General features: G+C 50.4%; 1 protein-coding gene across 2 annotated transcripts in view; it reads left to right on the plus strand.

The window, feature by feature from the left end:
• The first annotated feature begins 1168 nt into the window (after positions 1 to 1168).
• Positions 1169 to 21503, plus strand: part of RBM19 (RNA binding motif protein 19) — a 60175-nt gene continuing 39840 nt past the window's right edge. The window contains exons 1-21 of one of the 2 annotated variants that reach the window (XM_035340649.1): positions 1169 to 1314; positions 2464 to 2646; positions 3075 to 3206; positions 3448 to 3486; positions 4030 to 4246; positions 5248 to 5507; positions 6001 to 6081; positions 6342 to 6420; positions 7157 to 7228; positions 7923 to 8123; positions 8735 to 8865; positions 9243 to 9364; positions 10139 to 10235; positions 10697 to 10807; positions 11054 to 11254; positions 11702 to 11819; positions 13758 to 13915; positions 15162 to 15222; positions 16033 to 16112; positions 17202 to 17257; positions 18478 to 18594. In XM_035340649.1, the coding sequence (XP_035196540.1) occupies positions 1279 to 1314; positions 2464 to 2646; positions 3075 to 3206; positions 3448 to 3486; positions 4030 to 4246; positions 5248 to 5507; positions 6001 to 6081; positions 6342 to 6420; positions 7157 to 7228; positions 7923 to 8123; positions 8735 to 8865; positions 9243 to 9364; positions 10139 to 10235; positions 10697 to 10807; positions 11054 to 11254; positions 11702 to 11819; positions 13758 to 13915; positions 15162 to 15222; positions 16033 to 16112; positions 17202 to 17257; positions 18478 to 18594 (2552 nt within the window). In that variant the 5' untranslated portion in view covers positions 1169 to 1278. The remainder of the gene's footprint in view (positions 1315 to 2463; positions 2647 to 3074; positions 3207 to 3447; positions 3487 to 4029; positions 4247 to 5247; positions 5508 to 6000; positions 6082 to 6341; positions 6421 to 7156; positions 7229 to 7922; positions 8124 to 8734; positions 8866 to 9242; positions 9365 to 10138; positions 10236 to 10696; positions 10808 to 11053; positions 11255 to 11701; positions 11820 to 13757; positions 13916 to 15161; positions 15223 to 16032; positions 16113 to 17201; positions 17258 to 18477; positions 18595 to 21503) is intronic. The other variant, XM_035340650.1, reaches the window with a different exon arrangement.

Consider the following 21503-nt stretch of genomic DNA (forward strand, 5'->3'; position numbering starts at 1 on the left):
CATTGCTGGCGGCTGCAAGCAGCAGGTGAGGAGGAAGAGAGGGGGACAAGCGTCTTGGAGAGGACGGGAGTGACAAGGGCATGGTCTGGACGTGTTAGTGACGGTGTGAGCGGGGCCCTGTCAGTACCAGCCTGCGTCCCAGTGACAGGGCTGACAGCACGGCAAGGACGAGGCAGGAGCAGAGGGCGAGGGGGAGGGAGCTGGGTCCCCAGCACCACAACGGCTTGTGGAGACCCCTTCAAAGAGCCGGGTGATGGGAGCGGGAGCATCTCCTCCTGGGCACTCATGCCACGTGTTTTTCCTTCAAGCAGAGCATAGGATGGCTATCCCAGGGCATCCCATTCTCTCCTGAGCACTGAGCCTGGCCGTTCTCCAAATTCTTGCCTGGAAAATGCAAGTGGTTCCCTTTCTGCTCACCTGGGGAGGGTCAGGTTGGGCTCCCCAGTTACAAGCCTGCATTCCAGTCCCACCAAGCCACTGGGATGGAGCCATGGTGTGGCTGGGGCAAGCCTGCTGCCTGCACAGGTTTCTGCCCTTTGCTGGGGCAGGCGGGAAGCAAAGCGAGCAGGGCTGTAGGACCCAGAGTGAGAGGGGATGCTGGAAGGAGGCCATCCTGCTTCCCCAAGGACAGTCACCTCCAGCAGTAACCCAAGGGGACCGTGAAACACCAGGGGATTTTTATCCTTGACTTCTGGGTTCTTTTGCTTGGGGGGGGCTCCTTCCCCCTGCCCTCGGGGTCTCTCAGCTCGGAGCAGCACCAGGCACGGAGCTCCCTCCTCCGGCCCCTCCGAGCAGCACCAGGTGGACCTGGCGGGGTGACAGCAGGGTCCCCTGCTTTGGGGACACCATCTTCTTTGGGGACATCTGTGTCGCCCCCACCATGGCTGCATGGCCCCAGGGGCTGTGTCCCCGGGCTGGCAGGGAGAGGACACCCCCGGGGAGGTGACACCCCCTGGTGGCCCCCTTGTCCCCTCCGTGTCCCCTTGTCCCCTCACTGTCCCTCATGGCCACCTTCATCCCCCTCCTTTCCCCCCCCCCCAGGCCCCATCAGGCTCGGGCCCGTTGCTAGGGCCCGTTGCTATGGGCGTTGCTAGGGCCCGTTGCCACGGCCCCTCCCCTCTGCCCCGCTCTCACTTCCGCGCCTGCGCGCTGCCGGTCCCAGGCCCACGTGACGCGGCGGCAACATGGCGGCGCCCACGGCGTGGCGTGCGCCCGGCTGAGCGCGGCGCGGCCCTCCTCGTGTCGCGGTCGCTGTCGCCGCCCCTCTCTGTCGCCGACATGTCGAGGCTCATCGTGAAGAACCTCCCCAACGGGGTGAGAGCGGCGGTGGCGGCCTCAGCGGGGCGGTGTTCGGGGGGAGTGGGGCCTGGGGGGCCGGGTACGGGCTGCTGGGAGCGGGGGGGCCCCGGTGGGGTCCCGGGGAGGCCTCGGGGAGGGAGCAGGGAGCGAGCAGGGAGCCGGCAGCGTGCCCAGAAGGCAAATGGCAACTTGGCTTGTGTCAGGAGTACTGCGGCCAGCAGGAGCAGGGAGGTGATGGTCTCCCTGTGCTCTGGTGAGGCCGCACCTCGAGTGCTGTGCTCAGCTTTGGGCCCCTCACTACCAGAAGGACATCGAGGCCCTGGAGCGTGTCCAGAGAAGGGCTGCAAAGCTGGTGAAGGGCCTGGAGCACAAGTCCTGTGTGGAGTGGCTGAGGGAACTGGGGGTGTTTGGTCTGGAGAAGAGGAGGCTCAGGGCAGACCTTATTGCTTTCTACAACTGCCTGAAAGGAATGTGTGGGGAGCTGGGGGTCGGCTTCTTCTCACAGGTAACTAGCGATAGGACTAGAGGGAATGGCCTCAGGTTATGCTCAGGTTGGAAATGAGGAGACATTTCTTCTCAGAAAGAGCAGTCAGATGTTGGGATGGGTTGCTCAGGGAGGTGGTGGAGTCACCGTCCCTTGGGTTGCTTAAGGAAAGGTCGGGCATGGTGCACAGGGACAGGGGTTAGTGGTTGAAATGGTAGGAGGATGGTTGGACCAGGTGATCTTGAAGGGCTTTTCCCACCTTAATGGTTCTCTGATTCTATGTCCTAGCACAGAGAGCCCTCGGCTTGGCTAGAGGACGTGAGGGAGTGCTGGAGGAGGGGGGACAGGACCCTCAGTGGTTGGGGTGCTGTGGGTCAGGGATCTCGTGGAGGTGCAGGCAGCTGCCTGTGGGTGCTGGATTGAGGGCAGCCCCCCACCTGGGTGCAGTGTTTGGGTGGGGAGCTGTTGGAGGCACAGAAATGTATGTGTAGGGAATTTGCAGGGGAGATGAAGAGCTTTCGTAGTTGCTGTGTGTTTCTTATCAGCCCTGCCACAATACAACGTGATTTTATTTTTTCAGAAGTCCGTTGTTGGTAAGTGTTTTTGTTTGGATGTGTCCGCAAAGCATCTCTGTGGTTATATCACATTGCTGACTTCTTTTCCTGTTCCTCATTTCCCAGATGAAGGAAGATCGCTTTCGGAAGCTGTTTGCAGCCTTTGGCACACTGACCGATTGCTGCTTGAAGTTCACCAAGGATGGCAAATTCCGGAAATTCGGCTTCATCGGCTACAAGTCTGAAGAAGAAGCTCAGGTGGCACTGAACCACTTCAACAGGAGCTTCATAGACACCTCCAGAATCACTGTGAGTTGATCTTAAAAATACCTTCTTTTGATTCAGAATAAAGTTGATAATTGGAGGTCTTGGTAGTCTTACTGATGAGCAGCTAGCGTGCAAAAAAGTCTGAATTTTAAGTTCTCTGCAGCAAAACAGCAAAGCCTGATGTCAGGCCTTTTTGCTGGTGTCCTAAGCAGGTAGCCGATACGGATGGTCTGTCTTCTGTGATTTTCAACAGTGATTTCAGGAACATCAACGTCAGGTTTTGAGCTGTGATCATCTGAACTTGTGAATTTGAGCTCGTTTTTTTTTAATTTATTTAAAGTGTTTCATCCTACTGTATGAGGCAGAGGGCTATCTGTCATAGACACAAGAACTTGACTGTTCAGTTGAGCGCTGTTCAGACTGTTTCAACCAGACTGTTTATTTTTAAAGACTTGATTTATTCCTCTCAGGTGGAGTTATGCAAGTCTTTTGGTGACCCTTCAAAACCCAAAGCGTGGAGTAAGCACTCTCAGAAGGTCCCTGCCTTGGAAAAGCAGCCTGAGAAACCTGTGACAAGCGCGGCTCCTGCAGACACAAAGAAAGTAAGTCTTGCTTTTTTTTTTTTTCTTTTCCATTAAAAATCTGGCGTGCGTCAGTGACTTGGCAGAGAGGATAGCCGGGTGTGTGGGAAAGGGGATTGAGCAGCTGGGACAGCTGATGCTGGAGGCCTGGTTCTGGCGTTTTTTGCCCTGGGACCTATGTTCCCTGTACCCTTAGGTTACCTGAGAAGTGATATTGCCTCTGCTTCTAATAAGGCTTTCTAAATATGGTTTATCTTCCTAGAAAAAAAAGAAGACAGACCCCGCAGGAGACTTAAAGAAGGTGAGTTAAGTTTTAGTTCCAGTCCCTACATTGTTGCTAACTTACATTAAAAGCAGGAGTAATATAGCTTTTTTTCTGAATTGCTTTCATAGCTGTCAATTCAGACAAGTTATATAATGTAAAGAATTCCACGACAGTCAATTCTGCTGCAACAAACCATGATTCTGACAATCCCAACATTTTAAATTGATTTTTTTTTTAGTTGTTAACTACTCCTCTGTGAACAAACACTGCGTCCAGGACAACCCTGTTTCAACAACTGTGTTTTCAAACCACATGCAAGTTTTGTTATGTTGGCCTTGTGCACTTTCTCCTTTAACGTTTTCTTTTTTTCCTTAAAGTGCTTTATAAACAATGAGAACAACAAGGTGTCGGGCTGAGAGATGGGGAAGATGTTAGTGACTAAGTGCTCACCTTGTGTAAAGTGGCTTCCCCTTTATGAGTTTTATGTTGCTGGAAATGAGCTATCTTTGAATTCAAACTTGCTACTGCCTCTCTTCTGTCTGTCTTCACAGTTTGTCTGCTTGGTTTATTTTTCAACAGCTGGAAGGAGATGAAACATTCCAGGAATTCTTGGTGGTTCACCAGAGACGGTCTCAGGTGGCCACCTGGGCTAACGACACTTTGGCAGAAAAGTCCAAGAAGGAAAAATCAAAGGCAGCAGCTGATTATCTGAACTTCGATTCAGACGAGTCCGAGGATCTGAGCGAGGAGGAGAGGGATGAGAGTGAGCCCTCCGAAGATGAGGAGGAAACCAAAGGTACCAAAAGGAACGACCTTTGCTCATCTTTGGTCCTTAGGTAGCTTCCCCGCTGTGAGACTTGCTCTGTACGCTTTAGGTTTAGGGTTTACCTCCCCAAATGTGGAGAAATGCAGTTTCTGGTATTAAGTGGATAACATTTGTGCTTTCTCCTGGGCCCTTAACTGCAAGCCTAGGAAGAGTAACAGCGCGAACGTCTCTCTCCCTTAGTGCCGACCTAGCCTATGGCCCCTTTCATTGCCAGCATTTCCAAAGCTGGATGTGGTTTCCATTTGGTTAGAAGCCTTTAACTGATTTCTGTGGACATGGTCTGCCTTTGAATGTTTCTGAAAATGTTGGTGTGTCCTCGGGCACTGTCAGAGTTGATGGGAATGGGCAGAGTTTGGTGTGTTAGGTCCTAGAAGGAAAAATGTGTCTAGTGGAGCACTGGGGTGACTTAGAGTGAGAAATCTGGGCTGTAGTCTGGTGTTTTTAGTCTCTAGTGTTCTTTGCACCAGTGATGGATGTGGTTTTGGAGCCTTTCTTGCTCCCTGTGTGGTATTGCCTTATGTTCTTTTGGGGTAAACGGCATCTTGCCTGCTCTTATTTGCCTCTGTTTGGGTAACTAAAATGTAGGTGTGGTCAGTCGATCTCTGGGATGGTATTTTTCGAAATGGCTTCCTCTGTCTTTTACCATACAGAACTAAACTGAACAAATGAAAATCTTCTCTGGAGTCCATTTGAAGTATTTAGTTAAAGTGGAGACAAAATAATTCATGAAATGCCTCAAGCTCCTTTCTAATTTATTTTATATATGAACTGTTGCTTAAACAGTACTCCAGGCATGTCAGTGTGGAAGTGCTGATTTAAATTTGCTCTGCTGTTTCCAAATCTTTTCTTCATGCAGAAAGGGAAGAGGAGAGTATTGGTTCTAGTGATTGTGTCTGTTCTCAGCTTTTACGTGCTTGAGGAGAAAGCTGCAGTATCTGTGTGCAAAACTTCTTTGGTCTTCTTTCTGACAGCAAAGAAAGGACAGGAGAAGAAGGCAGCTGCCAGGGCAGACCTCTCGGATATGGATTACCTGAAATCTAAAGTAGTGAAGGATTCGTCCTCCTCTAGCACAGAAGAAGAAACAGACAGTGAAGAGATGGAAGAGGAGAGTGAGAGTGAGGAGGACTCAGACACTACAGAAACCGTCAGCACCCACACAGAAAAAAGGGGGAAGGCAAAACCACAGCAAGAGTCACCAGCAGAGAAGAAGAAAAAAGGCTCCACAGTAGAGGTATTATTGAATTATATTTTGTCTGTCTTAAAGCAGGAATTTCATGGGGTAGTATGTTTTTGTTGGCTGCTCCAGGAATGAGATTGAGAGCTTGAAATCTGCAAGACCCCCAGGTACCAGCTTTGTTGGTCTACTGGGTGGGAGACATTAAAAAAAAGTTTGCCAGATATCTTTTCAGTGCTGATTAAATTCCATTTTTATGAAACTAGGGCTTCCTAAGAAGTGCTGTTAGTGCACTCCTCAGAGGCTTTTCTCTTTCCCGTCTCTGTCTGCAGGGAATGTTCTTCTGCAGAGGTTGCTTTTTAGCAGTTGTTTGAACATCCCAGTCAAACCTTGCACCCTCATCCGGCACCTCCTGCCCAGGCTGAGGCAACTGAGAGAATCTCTTTGTTTTTATCTCACACCTCCTGTTTGCTGGGCGAAATCAGCTTGTTGTGCTGTGACTTTTACTGTTTTTCATTCAGCTGCTTTTTTTTCCTGTCCTTCCATGCAGCAGAAGAACCAGGTCAGCTCGGGAGAAGCAAGCACGCCATACACAGTGAAACTGCGTGGTGTTCCTCTGAACATTACTGAGGTGAGCTTTGTTCCCAAGCTGGGAATGAGCGTTACTGGGTATTCCCAGTTTGTAACTCAACCAAATCTTTTAAGAGGCCCCTTTCTTCACTCAGTGGAGCTGTGCTGAGGGTTGTATGGGCAGACAGAGAAGCTTTTTACCTGGTTTTGTGCAGAAATGCTGTATGTTGCATGTGGTGTTTTTATAGTGCTTGTAAAAGAGTATGAAACCTGCTCCCTGTATCTGAGAACTCATTTAAGCAATTCTTATTCTTCCTGCAGCAAAAGATTCGAGAATTCTTCTTGCCCCTGAAGCCAGTGGCAATCCGGATAGGAAAAAATGCCCAGGGGAAAAACACAGGTAATGTATAAATGTTGAAGGGAGTTGGATCTGTGACTTGGAGGACCTCTGAATCACACCACTGCTCTTTCCATCTGTAGTTCTAAATTGCTGGCTCGTGCCCTGATTCTTATAGACCTTTCTGTGACTTTGCAGCTCACCTGCCCTAGTTGCCATCCATAGGATGCCGTGGGCAGAGTAATGTTGGCTGTGCTCCCTTAGGGTAGTGCAGCATACAGCAGCAGGAGCCTGTTCTTTCATCTGCCCCTGGAACTTTCCTAAACTTCCCAAACCATGCCAAGGAAAGGTCCCTTCCTCTGGGAAGGGCTGCTGCTGCTAATCCATCTGTAAAATCCATCTGTAACCCAGGTGGGCTTCTGATGGGCTGCAGTTACTGGAGGTACCCATCAGAAAGAGCAGGTCCTCGGAGCTGGCAGGGAACTTCGCATGCTGTTTTTCTTTCATAGCCTAAGAGCCGATGCACCTTTCCTTTGCTCTTGATGGCTTGGAGACACCTGTGAAAGCCTACTTCAGCTGTTAAATTGGGCTTGTTTGGTTTGTATGTAGAGAAAGAGCTATTAAAAGGCAGCCTTCCCGTCTGATGGGGCTTTTTTCAGGCTGGATTGAAACTTTAATGGGACCTGAATGCTTTATCTATAGGAATCTATATTTTAAAAGCCTGATTCACCCTTAATTAGCCAATTAGTGACTCTGTGCACCCCACATGATGCTCAGCTGAACCTTTCCTTCCTCCAAGGTTATGTCTTTGTTGACTTGAAGAGTGAAGCAGAAGTGCAAAGGGCCTTGAAACGGAAAAAAGAATACCTAGGTAAGGGCTGTTTGTTCCTTCTCTTTCCGGCTGCTGCCGATGGCAGGGTGCTCAGCTGCTGAAGTGTTCCCTGCGAAAGAATCTCCCATTGCTTCAGTTTTTCCCAGGCAGATGGTGGGGGTGGTTTGCTCTGTGCTGCTGACGTGGGATAACCAGGTGCTATGTCAGTGCCATCAGGAGCAGCTTAGACTTGGCAACGGACTGAGCCGTGTGCTCTGTGGCTCTTGTCTCTTGCCACGTGCCTGAAGTGTATCTTGTTCTTGGCATAAAAACAATACTGTTTAAATCTAGGTGGGATACTGCAGGGGATTTGTAGAAATGACTCTGTAAATCTGTGTTTGAAAGCTGCTCCTGGCCTGGTCTGTAGTGGAACTGCTCAACTTATACTTGTAAAAAAAACCATGTAGGATGGGAACACAGGCTTAGAAGCCAGTGAATGAGGCTGGCAGAGGCAGAAGTGTTGGAGCTCTGAAGGGGAAGGGGGCTGTGCAGCTGGCTAGCAAGCATTACTCTGCTTTTCATGAAGACTAATCTCTTGCAGCCCTCATCCTTTTGTTTAATCAGGCAGAGTTCTGCTCGTGTTTTTCGAGTTGTAATTGCCTGTGTCACTGCTGTAAGCCCAGACTCTTAACTCATTGATATAAATTTCCCATGGCCATGGGAAGCATCTAACGTGCTTGTGTTTGTGGACTAGGTGGGCAATACGTCGAGGTATTCCGGTGTGGGAATACCCCAAAAGAAACTGTTCCAGCAAAAACTGATGACAAGCCGTGGCAACGAAGGAAGAGGGACGATGAGGAAGAAGAGGACCTGTCTGAATCAGGAAGGCTCTTTGTCAGGAATCTGCCTTTTACCAGCACTGAGGAGGACTTAGAGAAGATCTTTTCCAAGTATGGTACGTTCTTGCTGCGGGGCTGGGACAGAGGTTTGCTTGGTGGGAGCGGATGTGTGAAGCTCTGTGTCCTACACCTCATCTTTATTGCCCGGTGTGATAGGGTGTGGTTGCTTGGCTTTGAAACCGATCCTGGTGCTGTTGCGCTTAGCTCAAAGCAAGCTGTGTGTGTGCCCTCATTCCTCATCACATCTCCAAGGCAGCAGTAAAAGCTCTTGCCAGTCAGTCTCAGAGTCCTGGTGGGATAGGAAGGAGGAGAGGGTAGCGGAAAGCACCTGCTGCATGAAACACTGATCATGCAGGACACTTCTAGGTTTTGTAGGTAAGCTGAATTTCTGAGTACCCCAAATTCCTGTTAATGTTTGGCATGTGAGGTGGAAGCTTCAAGCTTCCCTTTTTGCTTAAAGTTAGGTAAATTGAACTTTCTCTTGGCATTAGAGTGTCCTGGGGGAGTCGGAGGGTTAGATTGTGGAAATCCTTGTTCCTGACTTAAGATAAAGAAGGCAAGTTCTAAGCAGCTGCATTTCTTTGGTCGGGAGGTGCCAGTTCAAAGTGCTGTTGGGAGCAATGGCAGTGCGATGACGACTCTCATGGAAAGGCCTTTCCTCTCGCAGGACCCCTCTCGGACATCCATTTCCCTATAGACAGACTGACCAAGAAGCCCAAAGGATTTGCTTTCATCACCTACATGATGCCCGAGCACGCGGTGAAGGCCTATGCGGAAATGGACGGGCAGGTGTTCCAGGTACAGCCATCAAGGGGTTTCCTGTGCTGGGAGGGTGTTTGTTGCTCCTGTGCTTTGCTTAACGGGGTTCCTCTGGGTGCTAAGGGGCAGAGGCAATTCCGCCTTGCTCTGAGAACAGTCCCTTCTGATAGGGCAGCCTGGTGTGAACAGCTTCAGGGTCACCAAAATCTGAGCTAAGAGAAAAGAGGCCTGAGTCTCTCATACTACATGGCTACACTTAGTGCAGTAATGCCTCCTCTGGGGAGGAAGGTTCCCTCTTTCACCTAGTTCACTGGACTAGGAAAGGTGCCTGAAAGTTTCTTCCCTTTGCTTACTTAGTTCGTGAGTTTCTTTTGGGTTATTTCAGAGCTTCTGGACCTCTTCTTCCTTCCTTCTAGGGTAGAATGATGCATCTTTTGCCCTCCACAATCAAAAAGGAAAAAATTGAAGATGAGGTTGCAGACGAGTCTTCCTCCTACAAAAAGCAGAAAGAGGCCAAGGAAAAGGCCAACAGTGCCAGGTACAAAGGTGTCTTGTAGCACGGTATGATGATACAGCCTGCCAAATTCCCAAATGGCCAGAATGCATCTTTGCAGGGGATGTAGAGGTTACCAGAGCCAATAAAGCATTTATTGTGCACCTTTCTGATTCTTGTATCTCCTATCTACTTGACTCCTCTCTCCAAGTTGCTCTGGTAGTTTAGTGAGTAGCACAAATTGAGAGAAACATGGGGTTCGGTGGCTCTGTGTACGAGTCTGTCTGGTGCCTCTCAAAAGTTGGTCTGGTCCTGTAACTCTTTGGGGGTACTGGTTTCAGATCACTTGGTCTTTCTCTGCTTGGCCACCTGTATTTCTAAAACCTGCAGGAGTTTGGGGCTATTTTCCTCTGCAACAGATTGATTCGAAAGTTTACAATATATTCAGACTTTATGGGGGAGGAGTGCAGCCTTGCTTGCACAGGCTTTGTGTTTTTAGGAAACCAGGTAAAAAAAAAAAAGAAAAGTGTTCCTCTGAGCTAAGATCTGAACTTCCAGCTGTAACTGCATGGCTGTGCCCAAGGACCTGCTAGGGAAGAAGAGCTAAGGTGCCAGCACTGCTGCCTTCGTTTGCTCTCCAGTCATGTTTGCTTTATTCTCTTCATTCTCTAAGGGTTTTCTACCCTTCTCCCCCTCTAACTTAGTACCCTGGCTGATAGCGGTGGCGTTCAAAGCTGTTTTTCCCAGGACCATAGAGTAGAAGTTGTCAGTGGAAGAAGACTGCAGGGCTTCGAACCTGGCTCTTTTTTCTCTCCGCAGCTCTCACAACTGGAACACGTTGTTTGTGGGGACAAATGCTGTGGCTGATGCCATTGCTCAGAAGTACAACGCTTCAAAAAGCCAAGTGCTGGATCACGTGAGTTGGTTATTGATCAGCGGGGATGGGAGATCATTTTCCCACCTGTTTTCTAAGGGCCAGAACCTGCCTGATGGTCTTGTGCAGCAAAAGCTGCTGCGCCATCATGAGTACTGGACAGGCTGAAAGATCAGTGGTCCTGTAGCTTCTCTGTGGGGGCCAATCCCTTTGTCACTGGAAGACAAAATGACATTCTTCTCCCCCCTCCCCACAATATCTTCTCTGTGGCTGAATTTTGAGTTCGTATGTGGCTGGAAGCTGATAAAAACTTACACCCTGCCACTTAGCTACTCCCAGAAGATTCAGAGGAGCGGGAGCATTTTGCCTTCAAGCTCTCTTCCAAGCTCCTGATGCTTCTCAGAGAAGCAGGAACAACAGTTGCTCAGTACTTTCCTGGATCAGGCCCTTTGCTTCCCTGCTTTGACCTCTGTCATGTTTCTAACTGATGTTCTTGCCTGCAGGAGAGCAAAGACAGCGTGGCAGTGAGGGTCGCTCTGGGAGAAACCGAGCTGGTGCAGGAAATTCGCCGGTTCCTAATTGAAAATGGAGTCAGCCTGGATTCCTTCAGTCAGGTGAGATGCCCAGCTGGAGGCAGCAAACTGGACATGCCTCTTCTATGGTTGCCTAGTCCTGACATCCTCATCTCTCTTTGAAATTATTAATTAATCCTCATCTTGCAGGATTGAACTCTTAAAAGAGTTAGGAAACCTTCTGAACACTTGCAAATGCAACTGTGCTTGGGATAGTTGAAATGCATCCTGTGTGGCTTTCTAAAATCCCATCTCCCCTTTCTCTTTTCCCCCCACCCAACATGGCAGGCCGCTGGCAAGCGGAGTAAAACCGTGATCCTGGTCAAGAACCTCCCCGCCAGCACGAGCGTGTCAGAGCTGGAGGTCCTTTTTGGCAAGCACGGCAGCCTGGGCCGGGTGCTGCTCCCTGCAGGAGGCATCACAGCCATCGTGGAGTTCCTGGAGCCAACTGAGGCCAAGCAAGCGTTCACCAGGCTGGCTTACTCCAAGGTGAGCATGGCCAGGGGCAGGCAGCTGCCTGGAGAGTGTGGGTCTTGGCTAATTATGGAGCTGCAGAAAGGAGTGCTTGTTAAAAGGTTTTAGAGGATGTGAGTTCTCAGTCACTGCTATCCTATAATAATTCCTTTGTGGCCTGCGAGAGGGTTTCTGGTACTTTTTGCAATAGGGGTGTGTGGTACTGAAGCCCAGAGCTCCTCTTTTAGCCTGTTTGCCCAGCTGTGGCCTTGCTCCTTGACCTCTGGGTGCCATTTGGCAGGTTGGCCCTGTGTCTGGTGGATACTGATTCTCCTTCAGGGTAAGATAGTTGAACCAGGCAAAAACCTTGCTTAGCTTTCCTACAGCTGTTTTCCATAAGTGTGTCTGAGTGGAAAAGCTCAGAGCAGAGCTGTTTTCATGCCTTACCTAATGCTCTTTGTGTTTCTCCTCCGTTCTCTTCAGTTTCACTCCACACCACTGTATCTGGAATGGGCTCCAATGGGTGTCTTTTCCAGCCCAGCCCCTCAGAAAAAAAACACAGCGACTCCAGAACAGGAGGGAGAAGCAAGCCTGGCACCTGGTAAGAGCTTTAACTTCGGGTTAGGAGGTAACTCTGGGCACTCCCCTGCTGTATTCTATCTGAAGCAGCAATGCTGATGTTCCTGAACTGTTTGGTAGGGAAACATTCTCTTTGTGTCCTCAGTGTGGTTTTTAGGGTCCCCTAAGAACACACCCGCAGTGTGTCCCACACAAGCACTGGGCTCCATCCTGTCTCTGCACTCCCCACCTCCTGGGTGAGACGCAGACAGTGTGGTGCTGCCCACAGCACATGATCCAGTTGGCCTGGGCTGATGCTCTGGGCAAGGGGAGGAGATTTTTGGTCTGCTCTGTACAGCAGCCATCAGGAGAGCTGTAGCAGTTCTCTTTGAGCCCGACCTGCCCCCCGGAGTGTGGCTTTGGGGTGGCTGCGTGCTGTGCAAGGCCACCGTCCCTGTCCGTGGGCAGCCAGCTTGCCACAACAGGCAGCTGAGATGTGCCTGTGTCAGATCAAGGGTCCCTGTGCTCATTTCTCTGTGCTCCTGTGTCAGGCCCTGCTGTATGCTTTGTCTGGGTGATTTTCCACTGCCACAAGGGCATAACCTTCCCTCCACCAGCAGACTTTCTCCTCCCACAGGGGCTATAACAATTAAATGTTGCCTGTATGTTTAAAACCTTTCAAGATCCTTTAAACCTTTTAAAAAAAAAAAAAAAAAGGCCGGAGAAGCGTGGCTTTATGTAGGTTTTATTTTGTTGGAAGCTATTTTGGGACTCTGAGGTTTGGGGAGGGGCAAGAAAAGCTGATGAAAAGCCTCTTCCTGGGCTGCTGTTCTGCGTGTGGGTCACAGGGGACAGCCGGAGCCCAGGGGAGCCGGGGGGGCTGCTTTATCTCCCTGTAACCGAGACCCTCACCTCGAGATAAAGGGCTTTAAGCGCAGGAGCTCCTGGAAGGCTGCTTGGGGCTGATAATGGTCTTTGCAGCCAGCCTCTGGCGCTCTGCATCTGGGAGAGGGAAGGGAAGGGATGCGCAGTAAACTCCTCGCCTCGCTCACAGAAGGGCTTCAGGCGGCGGCGCGTGGCGGCCTCTCATTGTGCCAGCCACAGATGGAGGCACCTTTTCATCCCACCCGGTCCCAATAAATCTCTTCCCTCCCCCTTCCTTCGACAAGTTGCCTTCAGAGGCGATGAGTTTTTCCATACCTTGTCGGCAGATTCCTCACGGGCTGGGATGAGGAGAGTTTGGCCACCCGACCAAAAAGGTTTGGGCTGCATGGTGTCGGGGCAGGGAGGGCAACCAGATGGAGCCCTGTAGGGAAAGGCAGCTCTTGAAATAGAGCCGAGGGCTCTCTGAGCACCCCTGACCCCATACAGGTTTATCATGCAAAGTGAGAGAGACGTCGCCTAGAAATTCATCAAGGGGATGATGGTAATGCCCAAGGGAGGTGCTTAGCTTGGTCCTCCTGAGCACAGCATCAGCTGTGCTGTAGAGGATGAAGCTAGTGTGAAAATCCGAGTTGTTTAGCAAGAAAAGGAGTTGGAGAGCCAATGGATGATGGCTTGTGTGTATACTCTGTTGTCTAGCGAGTGCCTTCGTGTGCTGATGGGGAAGTCAGGATTTTGCATCCTGCAGATAAGTGTCAGCAAGAGGTGAGGTAGAGCAGTGCAGAAGCATGCTCGAGCAAGGCTGAGGCCCCTTGCCTAGTTCAGCAGTGTCTGGTGAGGGAAGATGTGAGGGCGTTTGAGTGCTGGGGAAGCAGGTTTGTGGAGTTTCTGCTTTCAAAGGACAGGCAGTATCTCTGTTTCCACAGCTGACATGTTCACATACCGTGTGCTGAGCTTGCTTCAGTCCCTGTTCACCCACAAAGAGCCGAGAGAGGATTGTTCTGTCCCTGCTGGAACACTGACTCTCAGCTGGGGCAAGCTCGACCCAAATTTGGCTTTGTTACATCTCACAGCGTTGTGTTTGTTCTTGTTGTATCAGGTGATGACACGGCCACAGCTGTCGAGGGCTCAGAGGAAAGAGCAGCACAGGAGGAGGAAGAGGATGAAGAGGATGAGGAAGAAGAAGAGAGCGTGCCAGGGTGTACCTTGTTCATCAAAAACCTCAACTTCGCCACCACAGAAGACACACTGAATGAGGTAAGCTGTAAGCAAAGAGGGGGGACTGAGTTTTACTTAGCACAGGCCACTCGGGTGGGATGGGAGTGGGCTGGAGGTCAGACTGGGCTGCTTGCTGGAGTAAAACCCCTACAGCCTGCAGGGGCTGAAAGGAAGGGCTCTGCTGGGCTGCAGAGGGCCAGGGGAAAGCTCTTCTCCACTTCTGTTGTGCCAAGAATAGTGTCCAAAGGAGTTCAGTTGCAGACAAACGGGCTAATGAAGGGAAGAAGAGGGAGCCCTGGATTGTACTGGGGCTGGAAACCTCCACTTAGAGTTTTAGGCATCAATTAGACAAGCATTTCTGGAACGGTTTTGATGAGGTTTAATTCCACCTTGGGACAGGTGGAGGCAGTAGGAAGTCTTCTAAGACTCCTCACTTCACGTGCTTCTCCTTGGGTTCAGCTTGAGCAGCTGTGATACTGCTTCGTGTGCTAAATAAATAAATGGTCATTTCACTGAGGTGTGCTTTTTCATCTTAAAGTTTCTACTAACGCGGAGCTGCTTTACCTCAGCAAAGCACTTGGGAGGGATTGTGGCATTTCTGAAGCCCCGTGGGATGTTAATAGCAAGGCTGGGAGAAACAGCTGGAAGTTCCCACCCCTGCTAATTTTTGTAGCCATGTGCAATGCCATGTTTCATGGCCCAGGAATGCTGGTGGGGTGTTAGTCCATTCTGGACCTGTGCTCCTCTGCCTTGGGACTGTGGTACTGCTATAGACCTGATCCAGGGGGCTCTGGGAACAAATACAAATATGAGAGGAGGACTGGGACTTGTCCATTTTTCCTTTTTTTTCTGCTTTGTGGCTACAGTTTTAGAAGAGAATCAGATAGCTGGTGTGCTGCTCTAAGGCAGCCCCTCCTGTTTGGCTCTGGAAGGAGCTGTTTTCTTGGGGCACCACTGGAGTTGCCCAACCCTAAGGTCCCTGCCTGGGTGAGGGCATCTTGTAACCTGCAGTGGTCTTCCAGAGCCATCTCAGAGGTTCTGAGGAGGGTTTCTAAGAATACCTGTATTAATTTTCTGTTCATTTTTTTAATTCTGTACGTGTATTTGCACAGAAGCAATCTTATAATGGAAAAAGCAGCTGCACTGACTGCTGCTCAGGTGTGCCGGGGGGAGGTGGGCTCGTAAGCATGTGCTCGTGGCTCTGGAAGAGGGCCACGTTGTCACTCAAGCTGAGCTGTAAGCCTGTGACAAAGAGAACTGAGTCACGTGTCCGAATTCCTTGCAGACATTCTCCAAAGTGGGAGCTGTGAAGAGCTGCACGATATCCAAGAAGAAAGACAAAGCAGGTACTCTAGATGTTGCTGTTCAATTCCTTCCCTTGGCTGGTTGCTGAGGGCTCAGGTGTGGCGTTGCTTTAGCATTCATCTAGATGAGCGTTTGTGTTCTTGCTGGCGAAGTCTGTAATGTTTCTAGAAGTACGCCTGTTGAAATGGCTGAAAACAGCAACCAAAAATACACCGGGGTTCAGTCTAGAAGGTTAAGCTCGATTGTGGGCTTTGTGGAGATGTGCGTAGAGAAGCCAACTCCTTCAGGACCATACAAGATGCAAGTAGAAAGCAGCCAGCGTCATGCGCTGGCTGAATCATCGCAGGGCATCATGCTTTAATCCACAGCAGCAGCCGGGATCTTTGAGAATCCCTGGCTGAGCGCTGTGCTGAGTGTGGTTCGTTTGCCATCTCCCTGCCTGCATCGGTCTTGGCGTGCTGCAGGGACAGGTGGCTGGGGCTGTTGCATTGCCTGCTTGCTTTCCACGGGCTTAGACACAGGAAAGGTTTTGCTTAGGGCAAGCACAGCCTTGATGGCCTTTGACTTCAGGGCATGGGCAGGCTGGCCCCTTCCCTGGGGTATTACTTTTTGTCTCCCCAGTTTTGACAATCAACGATTCAGAGACTTCTTGTGCTTCAAATTGTCCCTGCATCGTGTTGAAGAGCCAGTGCAGGGCACCACAATTCATGGTGTGAGTGCATGTGATGCTGTGGCAGCGAGTTCCCCTAGTCTAATCAGCGAGCAACAGCGCTTTCTTCTGGTTTGTCTTTAAATCTCCTGTTTAACAGCATCGTTTCCTGCTAACTGAAGTTCCCTTGCTCTCCTCATAGGCACTTTGCTCTCCATGGGCTTTGGATTTGTGGAGTACAAGAAGCCAGAGGGTGCTCAGAAAGCCCTGCGCCAGCTCCAGGTAAGCTCAGGCATCGTCTGTCCAGGTTTCTTTCCAGAGGTGATGGGCAAAGGCATGGATGAGCTGCGAGGTTCAAAATCTAGTTGAACGGGGTGTCTAAGGGACGAGCTTGTTCACAAGGGTGTTTGTTAGCACTGATCCAACGTGGAGGTGGCAGAAAATGATGGAAGATGCAAATTTAATGAGATTTTATTCTGTAAGGTTTCTTCTGCAGAGGTGACAGAGACCCAGACCCTCACAAAATGAGAATAAATATTGTTCAGTACTTAGTGCTGTGGAGTTGTTTTATCTTCTGTAAATCTGCCAGTGCTTCAGGGTTTTCTAGCCTTATGCCTTCTCCATGACATGTGCCACAGGGCTTGGCTGCCCTCCAAGGGAATAAGTTGTTCCTTGTGCTGCTAGAACACCACCATTCAAGTCTCGGGTCTGCATTACCTGGGCGAAGCGGGCCAGACAGCTGGAACGATCCCTTTCTAGATAGGTTTGAAGAAATTGCTGGGTTTGTACAATCTGTTCGTGCTCCGTGACCGCAGTCCGTGGGTCCCACCTTCAACAGGTGGTGATTTCACGTTCCACAGCCCACAGAGTCTTGGGATTAGATTTGCGTTCCCCATTGTTTTGAAATCAGAATCCTGGGGGAAGGGAGAAAGCAGCAAAGCGGGTATTTTGCAGAGTTCTTTTTTGCTGTATTGGCTACTGACAGCAAATGAGTCATCCTTGGCTCATTCCAGAACAAGCAGTAAGACGCTCCCTGCCTTGAAGAGTTTGCAGTCTAGAGGGAGAGGAAACAGTAGTCGGAGGCAGTGAAGTGACTCGCCTCTGCCAGCTTAGTGGCAGAGCTGAGGCTGATCGGCAGGGAGATCAGGGACGCGGGCTGCTGCTTCGGTCGGTCAGGCTGTCTCCAGCCTCATATCAGAAACCTGGCCTTGTTTGAACGGTGTTCAGCAGGGAAAAACTTTGATGGGGAGAATGGGAGGAATATATGGGAAAGAGCAAAGACGTGAAGCGCTGTGCCACTACCTTGGAAGCATGAAAGCTGTTGTGACTTATTTTTTTTTTCCTTTTTATTTTTTTTTTTTTGACTTTTAGGGCTGCCTTGTAGATGGCCATAAGCTGGAGGTGAAAATCTCAGAGAGAGCTATCAGGTAAAGCCGATTTACCTCTGTAGCATGGTTACATTTAAGCTGCAGTTCTTGGTAGGTTCTTCATTTCTTAGCTAGCATCTCTGCATCATGAGGGTTGTGACCAGTAGTGCTGGTCACACATCAGCTCTTGTTACAATTAAGTGGAGTCACCTTAGTCTTACTTCAAAAGGAAAAAAAAATCAGCTGATGTGAAGGTGTTTGCTCAGTAAAAGATGTTTCCAAGTAAAACCCCTAAGCAGCATGCAGTGGTGGGGCCCCAAAAGTGATCCCAAATTGAGAACCAGGCACTTGAGACTTCCGCATTCAAGGAAAAGGCTCCCCAAATGCTTTTGGGACAGCGCCTCACAGACAGACCTTTCTGTGGAGGTGTTTCTTGCTGTTAAATAAAGAGGATGACTGACTGAGATTTATGCCTTTAATGCTGAAGTCTGTGACTCCTGTCCGCTGGGATTTTGGTGACTTGTATCCATGAAGTTGAAAATTAATCCAGGTGTTTGAAGGTGACAGTCAGCACACAGAAACTGTTGTTCAGGCACTTTGGAAACCCTACCAGAAGAGGTGTCTCTTAAATGTCAAAATTCCTTTGAAAATCTGGTACCTAGGGACCAGAATTCAACAGTTCAGGAGCTGCACTTTGTACTTGAGCTCTTTAATGAAGCATCCTTGCCCATTCTGCACTTTACAGTCTGGATAACAACTAAATGAATTTTAATGTACGAAGCTTTCCTTTAAGCTGCTGGTTTTTTGTTGTAGGTAAATTTTTCTCTTGTTCAAATGCAACACAACCTGAGCAAAATAAATTTATTTAACAATCTATTAAAAAGTTTTGTTTTCTGTTTTCTAAGCCAGTAAGAATGAAAAGTAGCTTACATTAGATTGTTTGCATATGTACAAATAATATCCCCTCCTGATAATTGGGTAGACAAGATTTGGCTTCAAAAGAAAAGTTAGTGGCAGGCGCAAGTACGGGCCTGCAACCACAACTGAGACCAGGCAGCACTCAGCAGATTGGGAACTTTGATTTTTAGACGTGGGATTTAAATCACTTGCATTCATTCCTATTTGACATACCCTGTGAAATTTCCATCCTCACCAGTAAGATGCCAGTGAGGATGTCGCTGTGAGCCAGCTGGCTAATTTTTCCTGACTCCTCACTTGAAAGGTGCCCAGATGCCCTGCTGCACAGTGGTTCTCACCTGCCCTTTCTGTTGACTTCACAGGCCTGCCGTGAAATCCTCCCGAAAGAAGCAAACGGTCAAGAAGCAGAAGACTTCCAAGATCTTAGTCCGAAACATCCCATTCCAGGCCACCGTCAGGGAAATCAGGGAGCTCTTCAGGTAGGAACGCGCTTTGTCGGGTGTGCGGTGTGCTCCGTGTGGGAGCCAGCAGGATTTGAATACAGGAGCTTGTTGCTGGAGTGTAAATATTAGGAGTTTGGGTTTTTTTTTGTGGAAGTAAGCAAACCTGGAAGTAGAAATGGTTTAGCAGGTAATATGGCTGCAGAAATTCTGTCTGAGGGACAGAGATGACACGTGCCAGCGTTGTGACTACAGCCCCTGGGAGCTGTCAGAGCTGGGTGGCCCTTCGCTGTGTCGCAGACGTCCCCGGAGCATGGGCATCACTCCCCGTTGACCAAATGACATTGCCTTGTATTTTTTTTCCCTCTTGTCTGATCCGTGTGCGGCAGCTTTCCTGCTGCTTGGCACACCTGGCTGGGAAGGAGTGCCGCGAGCCGCTGCAGACAGCTGCTCTGAGAGGTTTTAGCTCAGGCTGGCTCCCTCCTCCATCTGCCCTGCACACACAGTGCCGTAGCTCCTTCCCAGTACACAGGGAGCGCGTAAATCTTGCTCTGCCTTCGAGTGTTTTGCTTTGTGTACCTGGATACGTGCCTGGTGTACTTGGTGTGGCGCATCCCTGTGTAAGGATGTGAGGCTGTGCTGCCTGTCGGAGCCTCTCCAGCAAGGAATCCCTTGCCAGGCTCGAGACCTGCCGTAACAGCGAAGAGGGATTTTAGGATCCCAGCCCGCATTCCTCTGCACACTGGCTGATCTCTGGTTTCTTTGTACCCTCAGCCTTTTGTGCAGTGACTCGTTAAGCCGTGTAACGCATCCCAGCAAAGAGGTACAGCTGGAGAGTTCAGCTTACGCTGTCTTTTCTGCTCCCAGGATGAGAATCTGTGCCTGGCTGCCCCAGGCTGTGGTCCCAGCTCTGTTCTTCCTCCTGCATCCCCAAAGGACTTTGGGGAATCAGTGTCCAGCTCCATCCATCCCTTTTTCCATCAGCAAAAGCAAGTGGTGGCATTTATCCACAGGGAATGGTCAACTCCTGGGTTAGGAGGAGGCTTTCCTGCTGAGCGTTGAAGCAGAAGGCAGGTGGCTTCAGCTGGTCAGGGCAGCAGCGTCCCTTCCGAAGGGACTGAGCCGAGGAATTGCTTTAACCCTTTGAAACCTCTCAGGCCACACTCTGAGAGCTACCTAGCGAGAAGCCGTGGGGCAGGGATTTGTAGGAGCAGAGGAAGCAATGCGGTTCCCTGTGTACAGTGAACTCGAGCCGCTTCGGTAGCGTGTGATGCTCTTCTCCTGGCTCGCCCACAGGTAAGGACAGGTTTTCTGTGCTGCTGGCAGCCTGATTCCTGCAGGATGGAGGAAGGGTGTAAGGTGGTGAGGAAAACCGTGTGTTGAGACACTGTTTTGGAGCGGGGCCCTCGATTCTAACTGCTTGCAGACCGTGACTCAGCTGTCGGGCACACGTTGAGGAAAGGCACAGTGTAAGGAGCCCTGTGGAAGAGCACCTTGCTGGTGCAGCCTGGTTGCTGCTGCTTCCCCACTTCCCTGAGAGCCCTTTTGAAACAGGGCAAAAACCCTGGACTTCCAAGTTCCTGTGCTGAGTTCTGGTGGCACACAGGGCTCCGCTGATCTGTAACTCAATGCAACGTGGCTGTGAACGTGTCCTTCCTAACAGCAGAGCAAACAAAGCCGTGGTGGATCTGTGCCTGGTAGGGCCCTGGGTGATGTTCAAGGACCTGAGAGGTTTATGTGTATCGAGAGAATAGACAAGCCCAGCAGAGAATGAGGGGTCTGGGTATTTTTATTTCTTCCTGCCTTGTCTGGCACCTGAGTGCTGGGGAGCGGAGGGGCAGTGGAGCGCTCTGATTAATATTGCAAGGAACATGCAGCTTCTGGCTCCGGGCACTGCTGACAGCGTTCTTGGAGCGACGCGTGAACATCCGTTCCATTTACCTCGGATATTCGGAGATGTCGTTTTCATCCTCAAAAGCCAACGCCTTTGGGGGGAGGGACCCACAACCCTCCCTGCACCCCTGCCATTCCTCCTTCCCTTCAGAGAGGCTAAAACCGGGCATGACAGAGCGCTACCCAGCACTTCATCCTCCTAGATTGCTTTCTCTGCTTTTAAATCAGCTGCCTTTGCTCTGGAGCTTTGAGCTCTCCCTGCGTTTAGGAACCTGTCCGATTTGTATTTCCTTACTTTATTTATTTGGAATTGCGACCGCTCGCTTGGCAGCAGAGGCGGCATGGACAGCAGGGCTGCAGGGGGCACTCTTAGCCTGCCCAGGAGAGGCTGCTGGGGACAGCCAGCCTGGGGACAGCCTGGGGACAGCCAGGGACCCCGCTGGGCACCGCCACGCCGGGCAGCAGCCCCCGGCCCGTGGAGGTGGGAGGCTTTGCAGGACAAGCTTCTCCTCTATTGTTTCACGCTCTCCTAAGCCCTGCAGCTGATGTCTCTCAGCTTGCTTCCTTCTGCGCTTGCTTTTTTTTTCCCCTTTTCTCAGCTGCTTTGGCAGGAGACTGTGTGTGTTTATACCCCCAAACCAATATTTGCGTGTTTTGAGCTTTGTCAAGGAGCTGTCTTCGTTTTTAACTCTCGCTGTGGTAGGTGTTAATGATGCTGGAACAGCGAAACAAGGGAGTTGGATGCTTGGAATGGCAGATTTGGAAGGCTTCCCGCACGTGCTGCTCAGCACTTGCAGTTCAGGAAATCCTTCCCTGGTTGTCTTTATGCGCGCAGGAGACTCGATGTAAATGAGTTTAATTCTGGAGTTTGGGGCTATCGAGTTCTAATCCTTGGGATGAAGGAAGGAGCTGAAGTCAGGAGCGCTCAGGTTAGCAGCCCTGAAGGCTGGAGTCCTTCCCCTGCAAAATCGGGGTTGCAGGGTGGACGTGTGCCCACCTCCCACCCTGAGCCCGATGGCTTCGGGGCACTCGGTGTCCCTCTGTCCCCTCCTGCT

The sequence above is a fragment of the Oxyura jamaicensis genome, chromosome 15, assembly GCF_011077185.1.
Source record: "Oxyura jamaicensis isolate SHBP4307 breed ruddy duck chromosome 15, BPBGC_Ojam_1.0, whole genome shotgun sequence".
In the NCBI taxonomy this organism is placed as follows: Eukaryota; Metazoa; Chordata; class Aves; order Anseriformes; family Anatidae; genus Oxyura; species Oxyura jamaicensis.